The 23,316-nt window shown below is 41.9% G+C and overlaps 1 protein-coding gene across 2 annotated transcripts in view; it reads right to left on the bottom strand.

Annotated features, from left to right (window-relative positions):
• LOC6603208 (rho GTPase-activating protein 26) overlaps positions 1 to 21,231 on the bottom strand; it is a 287,480-nt gene extending 266,249 nt beyond the window's left edge. The window contains exon 1 of one of the 2 annotated variants that reach the window (XM_026989983.1): positions 21,008 to 21,231. In XM_026989983.1, coding sequence (XP_026845784.1) covers positions 21,008 to 21,185 — 178 coding nt within the window. In that variant the 5' untranslated portion in view covers positions 21,186 to 21,231. The remainder of the gene's footprint in view (positions 1 to 21,007) is intronic. The other variant, XM_026989982.1, reaches the window with a different exon arrangement.
• Between the last annotated feature and the right edge of the window lie 2,085 nt (positions 21,232 to 23,316).

Genomic DNA, 23,316 nt, shown 5'->3' with positions numbered 1-23,316 from the left:
TATGGTGGCCCAACTCGTGCTCGCCTTCCGAAGTTAGCTCTGCCGCAGTTCAGCGGCAACTTTTCGGACTTTAAAAACTTCATAGGTTTATTTGAGACTCTAGTTCACAATGACCAAAGCATTCCAATTATCGAAAAGTTCAACCATTTGCTTTCGTGTCTCTCCGGTGAAGCGTTGGGAACAGTTAGTGCTTTCCAAGTAACCGAGACCAACTATGAGAAAGCAATGGCTAGCTTAAAACGGGTCTACGATAATGATTGTCTGATCTTTAAAAATCACATTGATGCCCTATTTAGTCTTCCCAAAATGACCCAGCAATCAGCATCGTCCTTAAGGAACCTTATCGATACCGCCTCATCCATATATGGTTCGTTGTTGTCGATAGGCGATGATAAAAAGATCTCGAATGCGATAATTATTCATCTCGTCTTGAGCAGAGTCGATCCGGTGACCAAAGAGAAATGGGAAGAACAGCTCGATTATGACAAACTGCCACTTTGGACGGACTGTGAAAAGTTGCTTAATCGCAGACATCAGCATCTTTCGGCCGAAAATTCGGACAAACCAAAGCAGGAGCAGAAAGCTGTGCCAAGCAAGCCGCATAATCGGAGCTCATTCGCGTGTTCCACCGCGAATACCAAAAACCAACAATGCAGCTACTGCAATGCGAAAGGCCATTTGTTGACAGATTGCAGTCCATTTGGTCGGCTGGCAGTAATGCAAAGGTTCGAATTCGCAAAAACTGCATCCTTGTGCATCAATTGTCTGCAGCCAGGCCACTCTGTGTTACGATGCAAAGCTAAGAAGTGTCGAGTGTGTGGCTGCTCACACCATACCTTATTGCATAGGTACACAGTGGCGAATAAAAGTCTGGCGTTACCATCACCCCAAGAGAATTCTTCTCCTCCCCCCAATCAGAATCAACCGTTCACTTCGCATGCTCGCCATGCGACAGCTATGGATAGAGTTATTCTGGCTACGTCGATCTCGGGGTCTCAAACCAATTTTATAACTGAGGACTTAGCACAGCGCTTACAGATCCGTAGGGAGGAGTCGTGTATCAACTTGCTTGGTATTGGTGAATCCAATTCACAAGTCAAGAAAAATATACATACGGTGGTGAAGTCGCGAATTACTGGTAGTGAGTTTTCGGTCGATTTCTGGATTTTAAGGTCCATTTCGGGGTATCACCCTGATCAAACACTTAACTTGAGTGACTGGAAAATCCCGAAGAACTTACCACTGGCAGACCCATATTTCTTCAAGCCACAGAAGATAAAATATTTTGATAGGTGCAGAAACATTTTTCGAACTTTTATCTGGTGGTTAAACTAGACAAGGTCCTGACCATCCAACTCTGCAGAAAACGCTTCTCGACTGGATTGTATCGGGCAGATACACTCCAAAGGTGACTGTGGCCCAAGAAGCGAGGAATTGTTTGAGTTGTCCAGAAGAGTCAGTAATATATATCGAGAACACACTACAAAAGTTTTGGTCACTGGAAGAATTGCCGTCTTCTAAAAAGTCTTTATCCCCTGAACAAAAGTTATGTGAAGAGCATTATATAAGGACTACTCAGGTCGTGCCTTCAGGTCGGTTTGAAGTAAAATTGCCGTTCAAATCAGATCCCAGTATCTTAGGCAACTCCTTTGAAGTGGCTAAACGGCGGTTTTTATCGCTTGAAAAAAGATTGTCTCGTGACCCCGAGGTAAAGAAAATGTACTTGGAGTTCATGGAAGAGTACCTCTCCTTGGGTCACATGTCTACCACAGACAATCCCTAAAACTCCATATTATTTCATTCCACATCAGTGTGTGTTGAGGCCCCAAAGCACGTCGACCAAGCTCCGTGTCGTTTTCGATGCGTCTTGTAAAACGTCTTCTCAGGTGGCCTTAACCGACATCTTGATGGTCGGTCTTAAGATACAGGATGAGCTGTAGTCGACATTGATTCAGACTACACAGGTACGCCTTGACAGCTGATTTCAAGAAGATGTATCGCCAAGTCTGGGTCGCTGATGCGGATAGACAATTCCAGCTCATAGTGTGGAGAAGAGACCCATCTGAGTCCTTGAGAATATACCTGCTCAACACCGTAACATATGGGACTGGACCAGCCCCATTTTTGGCTATTCGTTGTTTGAAGAGGTTGAGTGAGTCTGCAAAACTCTCATTCCCTAAAGCTGCTGAAGTTATTGACTCCGACTTCTATGTCGATGGCATTTTGACAGGTGCTGGTTGCGTAGAGGAGCTAAAGACAATTAAGTCTGATGTGGCTCAGGTTCTTCAAACTGCTGGGTTTGAATTGACTAAATGGTTTTCGAGCTCACCTGAGGTCACCGCATCCGAGAGCACAGTTAAACCGATAACGATCTCAGACTCAGAGTCAGCTAAGGCGTTAGGAATATCGTGGCTACCACACGAAGATGTCTTTAAGTTCCAAGTTGACACGTCAGTTATGGGTCTCCGAGCGACAAAACGCAACATATTATTGGTGACATCAAAGTTGTTTGACCCCCTTGGCTTGTTAAGTCCTTTAGTAATTAAGGGAAAGATCCTACTGCAGGAGCTTTGGCTTAACAAGCTAGATTGGGATGAGTCAACTCCAATGAACTTCGAAACAGCTTGGAACTTATTACTGATCCCATGTCACCGATTCAAGCACATGCCGACGCATCCATGAGAGCTTATGGAGCCTGCGTCTATATCCGTAGAAAGACTGCAGAAGGTTTCGAGGTCTGCTTGTTGACTGCAAAGTCGAAAGTAGCGCTGCTCAAGACGAAAACGCTCCCAAAGCTTGAGTTATGTGCCGCTCACGTTCTCGCAGACCTTTGTCACCGAATCAAATCGCTTTTCAAAATTCCAATTCAAAAAATATTCTGGTCAGATACGGAAGTTACTTTTCATTGGATCCGATCCCACCCTTCGTCGTTGTCAACATTCGTTGCGAACCGAGTAGCGCAGATTCAAGAGTGGTCAAGTGAAGCTACGTGGCGGCATGTGCCAACAAAACAGAACCCAGCAGACATAGTTTCGAGAGGTTGTGACGTAGAGGAAATCGTGCAGTCGATCTGGTTTGGTGGACCAGCGTTCTTAAAGTATGAAGAAGAGAGCTGGCCCAGAAATCCACACTTCGAGCTTTCCGAAGAAGAGCTACAGATGGAAAGTCGGAAGAAATCGGTCGGACTGACCGTCGCGGCACAGCCAAATTGTTTAGTGGATGTAATCGAGGGATACTCGTCCCACCTCAAACTGCAATGAGTGTTCGTTTTCGTATTCCGCTTCATCCGAAATGCAAAGGCAGAAGTCTCAACTTTGAAAAAATTCCGTCGTCCGTAAAATACGACTAGGCGTTTCTAAAAATAGTCGAAATAACGCAGAAAAATGAGTCTCAAGAAGATATTGAAAGGGTTCGTAAAGGCACCAAGCTAGGCCCCAGTCTTCAGCGTTTGAATCCCTTCATCCATGAAGAGGCTGGGACTTGGTGCTCTTTTTCGTTGTGGCGAGTTGGGGGGCGACTAGTTAACGCTCCTATGTCATATAATGCCAAGTTTCCTTTGTTATTGACAAAACGCTCGCAGTTTGTGCAGACATACGTTCGCCATCTGCATCAAACGAATTTTCATGCCGGCCCACGAGCACTCGTGAGTATCCTTAGACAGCGTATTTGGATAGTGAACGCTCAGGCGGTCTGCAGGGCGACAGTTAGGTCGTGTATTCGTTGCTTTAAATGCAAGCCTCTGCTCCAGACCCAAATGATGGGCAACTTACCCGCAGACCGGCCCCGTCCTCTCCGCTCATTTTCAGTATGTGGTATTGATTTTTGTGGCCCAGTCTATACGACTCTGAAAATTCGTGGAAGGCCGCCTTATAAGTCCTACATAGCGTTATTTGTCTGTTTCACGTCCAAGTCGGTTCATTTAGATTTGACGACTAATTCCTTCTTGTTGGCATTCCAAAGGTTCGTCGGTCGTCGAGGATGTCCGCAACGCGTCAAGCGGGTGCGAGTTTGCCTTAATACCGCCCCGAGCACCGCACATGGGCGGACTTTGGGAAGCCGGTGTGAAGTCTGCCAAAGGCCTACTCCTACGGGCAGTCGGAAGCGCTCTTCTCACCGCAGAGGAGCTGGAGACCGTGCTGGTCGGGATCGAGGCGGTACTCAACTCGCGCCCGCTAGGACCCCTAAGCCCAGACCCAAGCGACGGAGACGCGCTGACTCCCGGGCACCTGCTGACAGGCGGGCCGCTCATCGCACCCCCAGCACCCAGGACCCCGGACCAGGAGGGTCTGAGCTGCTTAATGGTGGCTTGTCTCGTTAGCCAGGCAAATGTTCAGGAGGTTGTTGGCGCTTCTGCCACTGGCTTGAAGCCATCCAGGCCTTCAACGGGGCCGGGTAGCGCCATTTGGTTTATAATTTGTATTAGAATAAGATTAGGATCGAATTTGATGAAGTCTAGTGTAAGTTAGGCTAGGGCAAAGCGGGAGCGCAATAAAAGCTCGCTCTCTCGCTCTTGGTGAATTCGCCCCGCTTTGCCACCGTATGTACACGATAGGCTTAAAAGAAATTGTTTGAATATAGGAGTCGACAAAATCTATTGAAAACGAACGCACGCTCTTATTTTTTTTTCGTCGTAAAATACATTAATTTGCAGCCACCCAAAGTTTTCGGTATTTCATATTTAGAAAAACTATTCTAAAATTTCAGATACCAAACAATTTTTGATATTTTTCCTATATTACTTATATAAATGGATGAAATTGGTTCGTAGCTTTCTGTTTGAATATTGTGATGAGTATTTTATCATCGGTTCGCACAGTACAACCATGTATTATTACTAAAATTGTAAACATTGGAGTTACTTCATTGAATTCTGTCTTTTTACAGGAAGTTTGAAGAGCCAACTTAACTGCCTTTCTTATTTGACCCAAAATAACGTTGTCTCTGCTATCTTCTTATAAACGCAATTTAAATTACCTCTTGGTTTGAAATTAGCTATCTCGCAAGCATTATCACTGGCATTGCTCCAAGGCCAATTACATTGACCCGAGCAAATCTGTTTTTGCTCAACTCGCTCTTCGCTCAAGCAAAGACCGATTTTTTCACGTCTCTTCTGTTCATCTTTTTCACTGAGCATCTTATCGCGAGCGACCGAAAAAAGTGCATGCGTGCTTGTACGTGTGGTGCATATGGCAACGATCCTTTGTTGCCTTTGTGAATTGTATGCGGTTTGACTATTGGAGCTTAAAATGAATCGTGAAGAGCAAAAATGTTCGTTTGCCAATTTTGCGGCTAAATATACATATTAAAACACAATAGCCCAAAAGATGCAAAAATAAACATAAACACGAAAAAAAAACTAAAAACAGTTTACTCAGACACTTTTTTGGTTCTGCTCATCTAAAGACACTTTTGCTGTGAGAGCTTGACCAAAGTGTCTCTCTAAATTGTTATTGTGAGACCGTGTCTGCGTGGTCTTTTTCTGTTTCGTCAGGGACGAGACAGCAAATGGAAAAAGTGTTGACCGTTGTTTGCGAGCTATGGTTAATTGTGACTTTAATTTGTTTAAATTTATTGACTCATTTATAGAATCAGAAAACCATTTCATATGTTTCGCTGAATTGTGATCTAGCATTGGTAAGTCTAGTAAACCATTCAGCTGATCCGAGAAAATGTTTCATTTATTTCCATACCGCTTGGTCAACAATTCCCAAGCGGCATTATAATTCTCCAGCGGCCCATTTAATAGGTGAGTTACCACACTCTGTGCTTCACGCTTTATAGCAATTTTCAAATAATTAAATTTTAGAGATGTACTCAGACCATCTCTGTTATGAATTAATTCACAGAATATTTGTGAAAGCCCGTCCCACTCTTTTTCTTCGCCAGAGAATTTGGGTACTGTTATTTTCGGAAGATCAGAAAAATCCTCATCTTTTTTTTTTATCATTGCCCGTTTACTATCTGTAGAGATAATGGTTTTTATCCCCGATCGGCCGACTAATTGCTTTGATTAAATAAAACCCAGCACAGATACAAAAATTGAAATGTTCTTTATTGCGCGACATCCAAATTGCAAATGTAGCTTGCCTGCTCTTTACATTGCCGATCCGATAGCTAAGCGCAGCTTCGCTCGTCAGATGTGGTTTGCAGACACAAAGCGGAGATAACGAGCGATAACAGCGAGATTCGAGAGAACGCTTAGCAGGGCAAGCAAGCGCACAGATTTAAAAAAATTCGAGTGACAGACAAAGTAGTGGCAAACAGAATAAGCGGCTGAAGGCCAATAAGCAAGCAGCTAGTCTGCGGTGTTCTGCTCCGATCATTCACCCGCCGTTGGAAGGCAAAATCCATCCTGAAGGGGCAGAACCACTATTTCCCCAGCGGCCCTCTTGAAGATGCTTGTTTGGGCGCGGATGACGGCTACACTGGGATGATCGTCGAATGCAGCAATCGGCGCGTCTTCACGAAGGTGTCTTGTCGTGAGTACATCTTGATTGTCGCCAAACTCTGTAATTGCATAGAATGGCAGAAAATTTAGCAAGGATATGTAGGTTTTTGTTGTATCGGACAGTTTGCTCTGCACGTCCTGATTCTCTGATAGCAGTTTTTCCCCTTTCTCCTGGCACTCGTGCAGCGTTGAGGGTCGAAAATTGTCATTAGAGGTGCGGGAGGAATTTTTAAAAGCTGCTAACGCTGCACGCCTCTTTTCCGAGTTATTAATGCTTCCTGACACTATCCAAACATGTTTTGTCTCTTGTAAATTGGCGGCTGTGCCGAAAGCCGTATCTATATGACGCACAATAGATCGAAGAATAAGCCAGCTCCTATCAGCAGATCAACTCGTTGGGGCCTGAAGAATTCGGGGTTAGCTAACTCCACACTTTTCAGAATTGGCCAATTCTTTGCATCCCGGTGAAAGCTGGGCTGCATTTCCGTAATTGAGTTGGTGACAATTACAGCGAAAGAATCGTGATAGCTTGCATCCTGGTATTGTACAAATACATGTACATCACTCTTCAGTTTAAACGCCTGTAAAATCTTTAAAACTGCATAAATTCCTGTGATTTTTATTTCATAGATTCTTCACTTTAGTGAGAAAGAACAAAAACAAATATTTCAATTCAAAGATATCTTTTCCTAAGGAGATTTTGATTTTTTCAAAAAAACTTCATGTATCGACTTTTGCATGTTTTGGATAGGCTGAGCTGTCTGGAACGAAGGGGGAGGGCTAAAACATTCGCTCGCTAGAAGCACAGTCGCGGCCATTGCAGGTTCGATTCCTCGGTCGGTGAAGGGGAAGATGAAGCTCCAGTTCCCGATGAAATGAAGAACAGCGTGTGATGTTTGGCCTGGCAATGCCCGCAAAATCCTGACCTGCACCTCTGCAATTCATGGCCTTTGTTGAGGCAGTTCAAACATAAGCGGCTCTTCTTTACTTCATTATATCGTTCAAACGCAGAGACATTTAGGAATGCCTGATATCTTGATATGGAATGCTCGGAGGAATTGTAATGGTTACAATGGGGGTTAGGATGGTCGTTACTGGAGGTGATAAGGGTGATAGGGTTGTCTTCTCCCACCTGCTGACTAGAAGTTGTTACCATGGCTGATCCTAAATTCTCCAGCATCCGACATCTCGCTTCCAAAAATGAGGCCATGCTTGACCATTGATGCAATCTTGAGGTCGGCAGGTTCTCCTCCCATTTCTCCTTGGTCTTGTGGTCCAATTTCTTGCCTACGATGTAGATCAGCAGCCCATCCGAAATCTCCTAATGGATTGCCAAGGTCTGAAGAGCACGCAAGTGCGCATTGATCTTGGGTCTGACCGCGCAAGCCGATTGCCGAGCCCTTCTCCACCCCTTGCAGCCTGAAAATAGCCTTGACGTGTGCCTGAAAATGCAAAAGTTTATTATCGAATCGCAGCTTCAATAAATTCAATTTCTTGTCGTAATTTTCCTCAGAAAGCTCCAGGGAACGAATCTTATACAGCGCTGCACAATCTAGACATCCGCGAAGATATTGGAATTTTTTGATGATTGGAATACGCTGGTCCTTGTGCACCATTGTCGAGAAGATCGAGTGGAATTCTGACCAATCCATGTAGTTCCCACTAAATCGAGGAAGCTGCAACTCGGGCATTTGAAAACGGCTTATAGTATTATAGGCGAGTAAAGACGATTTCTCCTCGAGAGTATGCCGAGCCGTTGAATGCGCAGCATTAACCGTGGGACCAGTCATCAACTCCCGCGACAGTCTGGACCTGACCTGCACATAAATATTCGAAAATCCAGTCGGGCATCAAGGGCTAGCTGCAGCAAATCCAGCCTTTCAAGGCTCGTTTGAGCGGCATCGAAATCCGCATTCATTCGCTCGAACTGCTCTAAGCGATCTTGAAGTTCTGCCTCATTTCACTCGGTCAGCTCTTCCTTGATGAAAAATCGATCTATGGCCTTTAATTGCTCTGGACTCTGCCTTGCGCTTGTAAAAATCTACATCAATCGGCATTTCTGCGTTCGCGACATTAGTAGGCTCAGGTTCTGCCATATTGAAGTTTTTAAAGAGTCACACAGCACGACACCCTGTATATGTATAAAGGTGGGAACCGCGAGCAAAGGGATAACAGATAATGCGTTTAGCTGTGTCAGCTGTCCGATTCCGCTTGTGTGTATTAGATAGTTCATTACACTGCCTACTGCACTGCACTGATAGAATTGTCGCGACAGGGAAATGAGTAACCGACCTATTCTTATTATTATTATTGTGGTGCCGCCTCAATAAGTAGCTCACACACTCCCATCCATACACGATACCTACCCACATCCCAAACCCCCACACCCACCGGGCCGGACTAAGTGTGTTTCTCGACCCGTGCCGAGAGTCAGCCTGGCTGGGGGCCGGTATAAAAACTAGCCCAGTCGCTAACGGAGGGCTCAGGGACTTGGCAGCCCCCTGTTCTAATGATGCCTTACCCGGGCAACGTGGATCTCTGCCCGGGCTGACCTTTCCCTTTCTCTGCATCTCGTGGGAACAAGATGTATAACAACAAAAATAAAAACCAAAAAACACCAAAAAAACAAATGAGTGCGGCGCTCCCCAAATGCCAACCGGGAGCAATCCCAAGCACGGAAAGGCAGCGGCCCAAAGGCCTGGCCCAACCGGCTCTACATCAGGGATTACCTGTAAGGTGGAAGGTGCCTGTGCGAACCCGAGGGGGTCCCATCCCGAATCCGGAGTGGGTGGCAAGGTAACTCCCGAAGCTGACACCTTGGAAGAAAAGCTAAGCAATACTGCGGCTGCCCGACCTTCTGGTAAAGCGGAGGGGGTTGACTTGCCGTCGACAAGCGCCCAAGCCAAACGATACACCTATGTCGAAAAGAGGACTGCAGGGCACATACTCCGTCAGCAACACGCCAGCAGTGAAGCCAGCCCATCAGCCGACTGGCTGAAGAAGGTGGAATGGGCATCGGCCGTGCTACCGGAGTTCACCTCGGAACAGAAAAAGGTGGATCCCCAAGCCAAGAGGCAGCGCTCACAGGAGACACCGGGACCGGCAGCAAAGCGCTCCAGAGTGCTGCCAAATGTCTCTTTTGCGCAGATTGCCAAGGAGAGGACGCTAATCGGCGTCCTCGACAAAGGCAGCGCAGAGGGAAGAATCACAAGGAGTCAGTGGAAGTGGGTGGAAGTGGCACTGGCCGACCACTGCTTCGACCTCCTCGACGAAGACCCAGGACCACCGCCAGTTTGCAAGGTCATGGGGTGGTTCCAGGGCAACGTCAAGATAATTGCCTGCGAAGACGTGCGCTCTGTAAAGCTTTATAAAGCGGCGGTAGCGCAGGTCGGCGAGGTCTATGCTGGGGCGAAACTCGTCGCAGTCGACTGGAGCGAGGTGTCTAGCAGACCGAGGGCCAGAATTTTGGGTGCCGGCTACCTTCAAGGAGCCAGAACGCATCCTCAAGATGTTGCAAAGATGCAACCCAGGACTACCGACCTCGGATTGGAAGGTAGCCAAGGTTGGGACGACACAAAGGCCGACTAACCAGGCAGTGCTCGTTCTCAATAAAGAGTCGCTGGCCCTGATAGAGGCAGCAAAAGGAGAGCTTAACTTCGGCTTCAGCTCGGTCACCATCACCGCTTGCTGTCGTCAACGCAGACGTGCAGGATGTCGCTGCGGAGCTCGAAGCGCCTGACGACGAGCTGGAGCCAGACCAGGAAGGCTTCTCTTCGGAGACGAAGCTGATTCTCGACTTTGAGTCAATGTGCCGAGAGAGAATCTCAGACGACTCGGACGCAGACATTACGGTGGTGGAGAGTCTCTCTCTCTCATACTCTGCTTAGACGCAAGTGGAGCCGACGTAGTCCTGATCCAGGAGCCTTGGGTGGTAGGAAGCAAGGTCTGTGGATTGGAGACGAGGGAATACAAGATCATTGTATCCCACAATGAAGGTAAAATCCGTACCTGCATACTTGCGAGAAAGCATTTAAATATCTTTCTGCTCCATAATTATAGCGATGGCGATAACACGGCGGCAAGCCTAGAGCTAAACGGGAATCATCTCAGGCTGGTGGCGTCCTATATGGCCCACGAGGAGGATGATCCACCAACGACCTTGTTCGCAAAATAGCCAGCGACATCGAAAGGACGGGCAAAGACCTACTTATAGATTGTGATGCCAACGCCCAACACACCCAATGGGCGAGCAAGGACACGAATGTAAGGGGTGAGTCACTGTTCAGCTTCATCCTAAACTCAAATTTATTCATTTGCAATCGGGGCAACGACCCCACGTTTATAATTAAAAATCGGCAGGGGGTCATTGACCTCACGCTAGTGTCAAACAAACCGCTGGACACAATCAAAAGCTGGAAAGTCCTAGGAGACCAATCCTTCCCGGACCACAGGTATATCGATATTATCCTTCAAGATCCCCAAACCCACCGACTATATCAACCCCAGAGTAGCCAACTGGGAAAAAAATATAGCACAACCCTGGAGAAACTACTCCCTCCTAACGCCCCTAATTGCACGAACACGGAAGACAGCCTAAACCTTCTTGTGAACAGGTTTACGGATGCGTGCAACAAAGCCTACAAGGCAGCATGCCCTTCTACCAGACCAAGGGGGGAAAAAGAAACCGCCCTGGTGATTTAAGCAACTAGACACCCTTCGTAGAACTTGTAGGACTCTATTCAATAGAGCCACAAGAGCTAAGCTAAAACCAGTCTAGCATGATGGCACGTGGACCAACTCTAGTGAGGAGTCCCTACACATTCTGCTCGACACGCATTTCCCCGGATGCACAACCACCGAGCCGACACACCTCCAAGGAGAGGGATCGGTAGAATCGATGGACCATATCCTTACAAAACGGAACATAAGTTGGGCAGTAAAGCTTCAACCCGTATAAATCGCCAGCCCCGGACCAGGTAATCCCGCCCTAACTTCAGAAGGCCGGGGATACGACCGTCAACTGGCTACAATGCACAATACCGCAAGCATGCCTTAAGGCTAGGATAGTTTTCATCCCCAAAGCAGGCAAAGCCTCACACTCAACCCCGAAAGACTTTAGACCAATCAGTTTATCGTCTTTCCTACTCAGAACCTTTGAGAGACTTACAATTACGGACTACCATAAGTCCCCAGCTGTACTCAAGTGCGCAGCATGCCTACCGGAAAGGAAAATCCACGGAAACGGCACTTCATGATGTGCGGGAGCCATTACAGAAGCCCTGACTGACCTGGGGATGGACCGTCACTTGGTGATGCTCATTGATCAATTGCTCATACGCAGGACGATGACATCATCGATGGGATCGTCCACCCAGTCAAGATATGTCAACAGAGGAACCCCGCAAGGGGGAGTTCTGTCTCCTCGACCTGGAAGAGGGGGTGTAAAGTAGTGGCATACGCGGATGACGTTGAAATTATCTTTGCGGGGAAATATCCCCAAACACTATGCGACCTAATGACCGCAAAGCTTGCTCAATTGTCCGGATGGACAGAATCGCGCGGATTGGGACTAAATCCCTCGAAAACGGAACTTGTGTTTTTACAAAAAAAAAATACAAGGTCCCGCCCCCCAACCCGCCAATACTAAATGGATACAGGCTCTCCTTCAGCGGTAGTGCCAGTTACTTAGGGTTGGTAATTGACAAAAAGCTAACTGGAACCTGAATGTCAAGGCTAGGGTGAAGAAGGCAACGACAGCACTCTACACTTGCAAAAAAGCTATCGGCCTAAAGTGGAGCATGAACCCAAGCATAGTCCTATGGATATATCTGGCAATAGTCAGACCTATAATACTCTATGGAGTTACTGTCTGGTAGCCTTCCCTTACAAAAAGGACGAGCACCAATCAGCTGGGCAAGGTTCAGCGAACGGCCGCCCTCTGGAGCTCTTCGAACAATACCAAATGATGCGCTAAACGCCATGTTATGCCTCCAGAGCCTTTACCTTGCAGGAAAGGAGCGGGCAGAAATGGCAGCAATACGTCTTAGGGACTCTGAGCAATGGGTACCTCAACACATAGGTCACTCATCTATACTAAATAAAAACAACATGGTCCCAGCAAGAATGGACTATCAAGTTCCAAGGGAGCACACGGAGACTCCATTCAGCACAATTATCCCTCATAGAGACGAATGGCTCGAGGGACTCCCCGGCCCAGACGGGGCCATAAGCATCTTCACGGATGGCTCAAAGCTGGACGGCAGGATTGGAGGAGGAATCTACTCTGAACAGCTAAACATAAGGCAATCTTTCAGGCTCCCGGATCACTGTAGCGTCTTCCAAGCGGAAGTTACAGCAATCAGGGAGGCTCTGTACTGCTTTCACAGAGGTTACCACCACAGCAACCAATCTAAACATCTACAGCGATAGCCAAGCTGCGATCAGATCACTTAACGCGATCTCCTCGAATTCGGCTACTGTGGCGAAGTGCCGCAGATCTCTTCACGAGATGGCTCAGCAACTTGCTATCAGCCTTATATGGGTCCCGGGCCAACGGGACATCGAGGGCAACTGCATAGCGGACCAGATGGCGAGATCTGGTACTACGACCCCCCTTCTCCAAGATAAGGAGGATATTTGTATGCCTTTTCTGCCGCAGCTGCAGAGATGAGGACGAGGAGGAGACAGTGGAACACCTGTTCTGTTCCTGTCCAGCTCTCAGCAGAAGGAGGCTGCATCACTTGGGCTCCGCCTTTCTGAACGACATCTCGGAGATGTCCACGCTGTGTCCCAGAAAGATCCCAAACTTTATAAGAGCATCTGGATGGGACAACTGTTGACAGGAAATCTCACTGCAGGGAGGGAATGATCCCAAGCGGTATCACAACGGGCCGAAACCGGCCTAAGTGTGCCGGGCTCCGAGCGAGCCTGGCAGCCGCCTCTACCTAACCTCTACCTAACCTACTTTAGTTATTTACTTAATTAAACTTAAAAACAATTTGAAATATCTGACTTAGCTGATGAATTCTGCTATCTTTTTTTTGTTCTTAGTGGTGATAGCACAAAAATGTTCTGTTAAGGGGAAAAATATTTGTATATTCCGAATAGACACTCCTGCGTTCAAAAAGGACACAATTTTGTGACACCACTGCATCCAATGCTTATCGTATGTAAGAACAACTGCGTCTCCGGCAACACGCTATAACGCATGACGCAACCCTAGTGTAAACAGGCTATAAGTTACATGCATCATTAGCTCACATACACGGGTGGTCAAAAGTATTTACACAACGAGTTTTTTTTTGCATGTTCAATTTCAGGAGCTTTTCCTGTGGTTGTTGAAAGCTAAATAAAACGAGGGGGAACGTTGTGAGTTGCTGCGGACACCGCAACTCTACAGTTATACCCGATACTAAGTCAGTATGGCTCTCCTCCGGCAGACGCCGCTAATATTAAACGAAACGACAAAGAGTGCGTGCGAGAGAAACAGAAAATCAGTCTGAGCGTGACGTCGGGCGCTGCGTAGCCACTGCAAATTGATTTGTTCCCTTTGGCTATAAAAATGATCTGATCTGATCCAGATTCAGCAATCTGATAGATATGATCATTATCTATGATTCTGCGTTTTTAGTTTTCTCGTATCCTCAATATTGTGGATGCAACAGTTTTTCGTCCTTTGCGGCGGCGGAAGGTGGTGTGGCGAAATTTTGACACAAAATGGTCAAGGTCCGATATCACAGGAGTGTGGATACCAAATTTGGTTGCTCTGGCTCTTATAGGTTCTGAGATCCTTGAACTCATATTTTGCAACTGGCAAAACCGACCATGAAACCTGTGTGTTAGAGAGAGACAGAGCGAGAAAGAATGAAATTGTTTTCTTGATTCTGGCTATAATAATTATACGATCTGGTTCAGATTTTGCACTCTAGAAGATACAGTCATCTTCTACGATTCTGCGTTTTTAGTTTTCTCGTATGGTCGAAATTGTGGATGCCACAGATTTTTGCCCTTTGTGGGGGCGGAAGTGGGCGGGGCAAAGTTTTGAAATATTCTTGTAGCAGTGACATATCACAGAAGACTGGATCCAAAACATCGTTGTTCTAGCTCTTATAGTCTTTGAGCACTAGGCGCTGAAGGGGACGGACAGACGGACGGCCGGACAGACGGATAGACAGACATGGCTCAATCGATTTGGCTATTGATGCTGATCAAGAATATATATACTTTATGGGGTCGGAAACGATTCCTTCTGGACGTTACACACATCCACTTTTACCACAAATCTAATATACCCCAATACTCATTTTGAGTATCGGGTATAAAAAAAACTTTTTGGCCAAAAAGATTGATCTACTAGCAATTGAATGAGAGAAGAATTGGAAAAGATAACTGTTTGTACGAATAAGGAGAATAAGGAGAGTGACGTTTATCAGTTGTCAAAATTATTTACACACATTTTTAATGCTGCAGAAGTATTTACACAAAACTTTAAGTTAATTTTTTATTATGATTTAATGATTTTTTTTTTTTAATTTGTTGGATGAATAATAATAATAATGATTAATATTTTGTAATTGACATCAATAACTGCTTGCAACCTGGCTGGTACTGATTCCACTAAGTGGCGAACATATCCAAGTTCCAATTTCGACCAAATTTCCTTTACTTCCTCGATGGTAGCGTCGCGTTTTCGGTTTTTATCAATTGTTCTTTGTCCTTTAATAAGCGACCAAACATTTTCCATGATATTGAGATCAGGGCTCTGCGCAGGCCAGGGAAGAACAGCCACATTGAGATCTCGTAAAAATTTTGTACGTGCCGATCCCTTGTGGCATGGAGCATTGACTTGCTGTAAAATCCAGTCAGAGATGGGAAATAGCCTATCACCAGGCACAAAAGCATGTTCATTCAGTATATCTAGATACCGGGTCTGATTCAGAGTGCCTTCTATTGGAACAAAGTCTCCAAATCCGTAGTAAGACATGCACCCCCAGAACATCACTGTGCCTCCACCAAATCTGTTTAATGGTTGCACTGCACTTTGTTTTTTTGCTTGTCGTAGATGCATAAATCTTTTACAGAATGAGCCTTGGAACTGGAAAGCTACTTCATCTGTCCATAAAACATTGTACCAAAACTCCTTTGGTTTTTTAACGTATTCCAATGCGAATGAGAGGCGTTTTGCTTTATTTGCCTCGGAAATTATTATTATTATTATTATTTTTCGCACTGTATACGTTCGTATGTCGATATCCTTCAATCCCCGACGTATTGAAGCATCACAGACTTTTTTGTCAATCAATTGTTGCGAATCTGCAGACAATTTAACTGGGCTTATCGACGGATTTTTATCGACTATGCCAATTAAACGTCTACATTCCTGTTCATCCATCGCTTGTTTCCTTCCACTTCTTTTTAAATTCTGTAAATTTCCATTCCTGTCCTTTTTCTTTTCCAGATTATAAACGGTTTTTCTACAAATTTTGTAAGTTTCGGCCAGTTCCGACGCTGAAATCTCGCTTTTAAATTTTGTAAAGATCTCGGATCGAGTTTCAACAGACAACTCCTTTGTCTTCACCATTTTACTAAGTTAATTTTAAATTTTAAATTAAATTTACTTATTGCAACTGCAATAAACGAAAAAACGACTGCACTAAGTCAAACCAAGTCTAAGAATAAGCTCTAATTTGCATTGTGTAAATACTTCTGAAGCAATGCAAATTTGTGTAAATACTTTTGACAACAGTTCACATGCTTCTATTTTTACTCCATTAACAGTTATTTTTCCAGTTCTTCTTTCAACCAATTCCTAGTAGATCAAGCTTTTTGCCCGTAATTTTTTTTTTGTATTTTGATTTCAACAACAACAAAAACAACTCCTAAACTTGAACATGCAAAAAAAAAACTCGCTGTGTAAATACTTTTGACCACCCCTGTATACGTACACTGACTAAGTACAAGGTATAAAAGTAGAGCCGCGGGTCGGACCAGGCTTTTAACGTTCCCGCTCCTTTGTTCCTATAGTAGAAATATTACGTATTGACTTGATAACTTTTAGGGTGCGTACATCAAAAATCATGTGTTTTAGCTTAGTTATAGGTAGATAGCTTTCAAGCTAAGCGACTAGTTTGTATAGAAACAGACAGAAGGATTTTAGTTTTGTATGTATGTAGCGGATTTGTATACTTTATGGGATATCAGCGTTATCAGTGTCATTATCAGCGTTATAGCTATCTGCACAAAGCAATAATACCTTTTAAGAATTTCGGAATATTTTCTTATTTCTGCTTAGGATAATGTTCCTTTTGATAAAAGCAAGCAAAGTTCAGATAAAAGCGAAATTAAAAGCGAAATTAAAATAAAATTATATCGAATTACACATACACTAGTCGGCATAATTATTTTGACGAAGTAAAAATCGTGTATTTTTTAGCATAACTTTTTTGTGACTTTATTAAGAATTTTTGATTTGTTTTTCTTTAAAATATATAAATAATAGAAACTTAAAAATAAGGAAACAAATATATTTGCATTCAAACTTAAATAGATTTTAATTAATAAGTAGTTTCACAGTATGGCATAAGTATTTTGACAAGATTGTTTAATTTAAATAACAAAGTTTAAACTTTACAAAAGTGAATGAATTCAGCAAAATTTAATAAAATATATATCCTCCTTTAGCTTCAATAACTTTTTATAGTCGCCGTGTTACCGAATCCACTAAATTTTGAAGGATCTCCGGAGATACCGCTTGCCAAAGGGAAGTGAGCTCAGAAATTGTCTTTTCTCTCGTCTTGTTGAACGAAATTGTTCACTATAAATGTAATAAGTTTAAAAAAATAATGGTTTCAGAAATTTAACCAGATCATGCGCCAAGCGTAAAACAACTCCAACTGAAGTCCGAGTCCTACGAGCATTTACAAAAAATGTGTTTCTGAAGCCTTAAATTGCTGCAGACTTCTTCAACTTGACCGCAGAGAACCCAATCAGTTGATGCAGCCTGACGACGTTTAAAGAAATGACATTTTAATACCTCTAAGTCCAAGGACGTGCTGTTTATGACAAAGGCAAACCAACTAAAAAGACTGTCCTTTGCAAAGGAGTATGTGCATAAGCCAAAGAAGTTCTGGAGAAGCGTTTTGTGGACTGATAAAAGCTCATTTAAACGGTAAACGGTTTGTAAAAAAGTGAGCCGTGGCGGAGGCTCTGTCATGTTTTGGGGATGTGTTGCATACAGTGGGCTAGGAGACTTTACTCCTATCACCGGCTCAATGAACCAGGGCAATTATTTATACACCCTACATGAACACGCATTCCCCTCCGGTAATAGGCTGATTGGAGAGTCATTAATCCTGCAACAGGATAATGCCCCAGGCCACAAAGCCCGTATGATTACCACATTTTTGAGGGATGTTGGTGTTACCACCTTGAACTGGCCTCCTCAAAGTCCAGATTTGAATATTATTGAAAACGTCTGGTTTGTTTTAAAACGCAAAAGAACAGTTTCGTTCAACAATACGAGAGAAAGAAAGAAAGAGAGAAAAGACAATTTCTGAGCTCACTTCCCTTTGGCAAGCGGTATCTCCGGAGATCCTTCAAAATTTAGTGGATTCGGTAACACGGCGACTATAAAAAGTTATTGAAGCTAAAGGAGGATATATATTTTATTAAATTTTGCTGAATTCATTCACTTTTGTAAAGTTTAAACTTTGTTATTTAAATTAAACAATCTTGTCAAAATTTTTATGCCATACTGTGAAACTACTTATTAATTAAAATCTTTTTAAGTTTGAATGCAAATATATTTGTTTCCTTATTTTTAAGTTTCTATAAGTTATATATTTTAAAGAAAAATAAATCAAAAATTCTTAATAAAGTCACAAAAAAGTTATGCTAAAAAATACCCGATTTTTAATTCGTCAAAATAATTATGCCGACTAGTGTATAATAGTATACATATAAATCATTCCTTCAATTTGTAGCTTATAAGTAAGTTTATACGAGCTGTTTACAGAGAAGATTTTGATGTAACGACTTCATCATGTTGTATGTTTATCCATTAACTTTTGATATCACTCTTCATCAACATCAGACCTACTTTTTCTGATAAATTTGAAGTTCCAAAATTTAATGAATTTTTTTTTATTTGTTATGAAGGTTTTGTTTATTGAAATGTATGGCCGTTTCAACACATTCCGTTACATACCGTGTGGTATATATCAATTATATTAAAAAATATAACGACGCCATATTAACGTGCCAATATAAAAACAGTTTTTTTAATTACAAATTTTGATTAAAAAAAAAGGATGCAAAAAATAATTACACTTTTATTTGAATGTCTAATATTGTCCAGACAGTAAGCTTAAGCTGCAAAGTTTTTTAGACCGATTGATGGCTGCATTCATCGTCTTTTCTTAATTTCAAAAGTTGTTCAAAACTAGTTGTGACTTATATGAAAAAAAAATCAATTTCACCTCTGAAAAAATATTCATTGCCATAAAAAAAAAATGTTATATTAATATTGAAGGGAAACACAGTTGATGGAAATTAAAAAAAAATTTAAATAAGACATAAAAGAGAAATATGTACAAGCGAACAGAAAAATAAATCTGTCCAAGAAGGAACTGACTATTCTGCGATAGTGAAAGAAGATCAGTATATTTTTACTTGGATCGGTATGGTAGCAAGAGTCTCCAAGAGTCTTAGTTCAGATTGCGAAAGTCAAAAATTGCAAATTGTTTTTGCATAGATTCAATAATACCTTTTCGTTCTTTGTATTATGGGCTCCACAGACAAGAATAATAGAGCTAGAGTTTTGATCTTATTATAGTTATAATTATAGAGGCTTAGAGGTTTTTAAAAGTTGAGTTATACTAGCGTTTTAGTGGCGTTTGCTCTTTTTTCCGAATATTTCCCTGTTCCCCATCCCAAGTTCCTGCACGGGATGTTCTTGATTCTTTATGATCCCTGTTTCGCGATGCCGTTTGTCAAAAACTGAGCAATAGCGCACAAAAATGGATTTGGACACAACGAAGAGACTCCGTATCGTGCGATATTCCGACGAGGATCATATGGAATATAAGGCTATTGCTATTCTCTTCTCTTTTCCATATTGTTTTTCCACAGCAAACATAGTCAAGTCTTTTCCGTCCAGTTTAATTTCAATTTCCGTAGTTTGGTTGATTTATAAAATATTGTTGGTAACACACGTGTCAGTAGTCAGACTCTATACTCAATAACTCAATTTCATGCAGGTGTAAACACCCATTCTGAGTTATTGAGTTAACTCAACTATCGATAGGTAGCTCATGTCAGTGTAATTAGGGTGTCAGACATACTTATGAGATTTTGAGTGTGTTAGTAATATATGGGCAATCAAATTCTTCAGACCAACGATTGATAAACGTTAAAACACTCCTGGTTATATAATGTCGAAACTCCTTGAAGGACGTGATTACCTAGTGATTATGAAAAAAAAATATGGAGAACGGCGGTAAAAAGTGATAGGTATACATGGTTATAAATGGTAAACGAGGGGGAAAATTGAGAGTTGCTGCTGCGACCGCAACTCAGTATGGCTACATTGAGCGACAAATAGTGCGTGCGGGTGAGAGAGAAAACGTGCCCGAACTTGTCGTCGTGCATAGACCCATATTAGATATTACTTTTTTAATACGGTTTGGAATGTTCTCTATCAAATTCCCAAAAATATCTTTTGGAATACGATTGCGTTCCGCATCTATACATCCCCAGAGATCGCCTTGGTTAGATGGCGCTGATTCGTAGTGCGCAAGCCGTCGTTTCACGATTGACCGTAGGTTTTCCATCGGATTAAGTTCGGTTCTTTGAGATAACCACTCCAGCAATTTAAAATTTTGATTAACCAGTCATTCTCGAAAAATTTTCGCAATTTGCTTCGGATTCCTCTCTTGTAAAAAAGTTAGTTAAATTCGGGATAAATATATTTCTCCGGAAAATTAAGAAGCTAGGCTTGTAGAAGTTGTAAATATTCCTTTCTGAACTGAATAACATAACATTATTGTAGAGGACCAACGTGCTACCATGTAAAGCAACTTCAGACCATAATATTTCAATATTTCATATTATTCCTTATTACTATGGTCTGAAGTTGCTTTACATGGTAGCACGTTTATTATGATTTACTTTAATTTTTATGAAAAAGTGCAAAACCGAGTACATGCGAGTTCTTTTGGTTTTTTACTTTTCATTCTTTGACAAATTTTTACTCGTTCTTGTAATTATTGCTTATTTGTTAAGAATACAAGTATTTATATGGGGAACAAATTTGGTTTGTTTGGCTTTATTCGTTTGCCTGTTATGGGAGGCGAAAGTCAGTGATTATGAGTATGTACTCACTTTTGCAGCCCACTGTATATACCACATCTTTAACTCATTAAGATCGAGTTGAAGGAGGGTTTACGAGTGCCAATATGAGAGGGACAGATTTTAATGTCATACATTAGTGTAGCTGAGAATCTTAACTTGTATGTATGCAATAATTGGTAAAAATGTATATACGAGTTGCCTTTTACTCACCTTTTGCCGCACTCATAAGATCTTTGACCTCTTTGATGATTCGCTTTATCTGGTGACTAGTATGATCCAGCTCCTTTTCATGTTTATTTAAATTGTCACGAAACTCTGGACTATCGACAATGCATTCTTCAAATTCCAAAGGCTCCAAGCCGCGACGTATATCCTTTCCTCCACCCATTTTCAGTGGTTTTCGTATTTTGTATCTGTTTTCTCTGGTTTAGATGCTTTTTAATATTTTTCTTTTCTTTATTTAATATTTTTTTATACCGTTGAATGATTTGCTGCTCTTTTCGTTTATGTACATTTTTGTATACACCTAATTGTTATTTTACACGGTCCTTTTTTACACGGTTTTGAAATAACACGGTTTGAAAATCAACAATTTTAAATTTTAAATTTTTACACGATTTTATTCCATTTAGAATGGTTTAAAATAACAAAACACGTATAGAAACCAAATAAAAACAAGAAAGTGTTTTTTTGCAAAATGTAGGAGAATTCCCTTTTTAAGGGGATTACATTTTTGCAATACAAATGTGTTAGTATTTTAACTATCAATACAAATTAAAGGCATTTTTTTTATGCAAATTTGTTTTTCCAACGTTTCGTAATTTGAATAAGTTTTAGAGATAAGGAACCAGTCACCTATTTTTGAATACGATCAATGTCTTTTTTACACGGTTTTTTCAGGAACCAATCTACCGTGTAAAAACAGAATTAGGTGTATATATTGTAAAATGTTCAAAAAGTCAAGAATCAATACAAATAGTTTGTTTCCCCCAAATTTTTTATTTTTATATTCAGGCAGGCTCCGTTTTTCATTTACTTTTGCGGATTACGTTTTCAGCCAAAACGTTTCGTTTTCGTTTTAAGGTGTTCCATTTTTCACATATTTTTTTTATCGATATGTTACATTTTGAAGTCCGAATTAAATTGGGCGGGAAACAGCTGTGCTCACCCAGACGTTCTGTTAAGCACATGTTACAAGCACAGTCTGAGCTGTTACATGCACATTTGTGCTGTTATACGCAAAAATTTATTAATTGCCAACGTTCCGATAACCAAATCGGAATGCGTCAGCTGCTTACACCAAAACGAAATTTGTTGTTGCTGTGGCCAATTTTTTCCGAGCCAAATTTTAGGTTGGGTTAAAATAAAATTATTTATAAAGAAAGCACAAGGTAAATTACCCTGATATAGGTATCAAGTTGATGTTAATGAATCAATAAGTCATCTATTTTTTTCCTTTTGCAATTAAGGTTCGTTTTGTTGTATAAAAAGCCGTTTACTTTTCATTTCGTCAACGAAAATGTTTTCGTTTTGAAAACGAAGAAATCTTGCGGAATGGGAAAAAGAGAGCCCCAATTTATGTGATTTCAAAAGTAAATCGGAAAACTTTTGTGAATGTGAAAAACGGAGCCTGGCTGATTATTTCGAATTTCATTCTGTCTTTTTGTTAGGCTCCAAACATGCCCCTCCCCACGTCACAAACCAAGAACATATACAAACGTATGTTTACTGTGTTACTATGGTAGCTATAAGATTGATTTTGACCAAGAAAACCAAAAAAAAGAGAACTTTTTGCCGATTAAGAATAAATATATATCGTGTGGGTCGTAAATGTGCGTTGCAAACACTTCTGCAGCAGTTTAACCAAAATACCAATTCTCAACCTTTATTGTCTAAATATACTGATGTACTTTGTTATGTATATCCCTGTGACCTGCGGCAAAAAGCTTTTACCCGTTACATGGAAATAATTTAATTTAATTAATTTTAAAAAAAATCGTTAAAACTTAACTGAATATTTTTGGCCAGCTTTTAAATTGAAACAATTAATAAGCGTACTATCAGAAAGTTGACGCCAAATGACTTGCCTACATAAAGCCAGTTTGTACTTATAAATGTCCTATTTGATCGTAAGTAATAAGTAATAATATGGTCCGTTTATTCAGGCAAGCTTGAGTATTGTCAGCAGTTTCTGTTAATGGCCTTTGTCCATTGAAAACGATAACAACACCTGAAATACCCAACTGAAACGAGAAAGCAACTTCAAATACAAAATTCCACTTCACTTACACGTGTTGAAGCCTTAGCTTACCTCTTGGAAAATGCACTTAATAAACAGCAGTATATAAAACTAGTATAAAAGTCATCACAGCGGCATATGTACATACATATATCCAATCAAGTAATATAAGCTGAATTACAGTGCCGGCCCGTGGGTTTAACAGTAATGGAAACTACTGCTCAATTGTCATTACTAAAGTTTTTAAAAACTATTCATGACATAAGATGCTATGTTTGAA

This window comes from Drosophila persimilis, unplaced genomic scaffold, assembly GCF_003286085.1.
Source record: "Drosophila persimilis strain 14011-0111.01,24,50 unplaced genomic scaffold, DperRS2 tig00000477-arrow-pilon, whole genome shotgun sequence".
In the NCBI taxonomy this organism is placed as follows: domain Eukaryota; kingdom Metazoa; phylum Arthropoda; class Insecta; order Diptera; family Drosophilidae; genus Drosophila; species Drosophila persimilis.
Note: the sequence above shows the minus strand (reverse complement) of the source record. Positions and strands in the feature narration are given on the sequence as shown.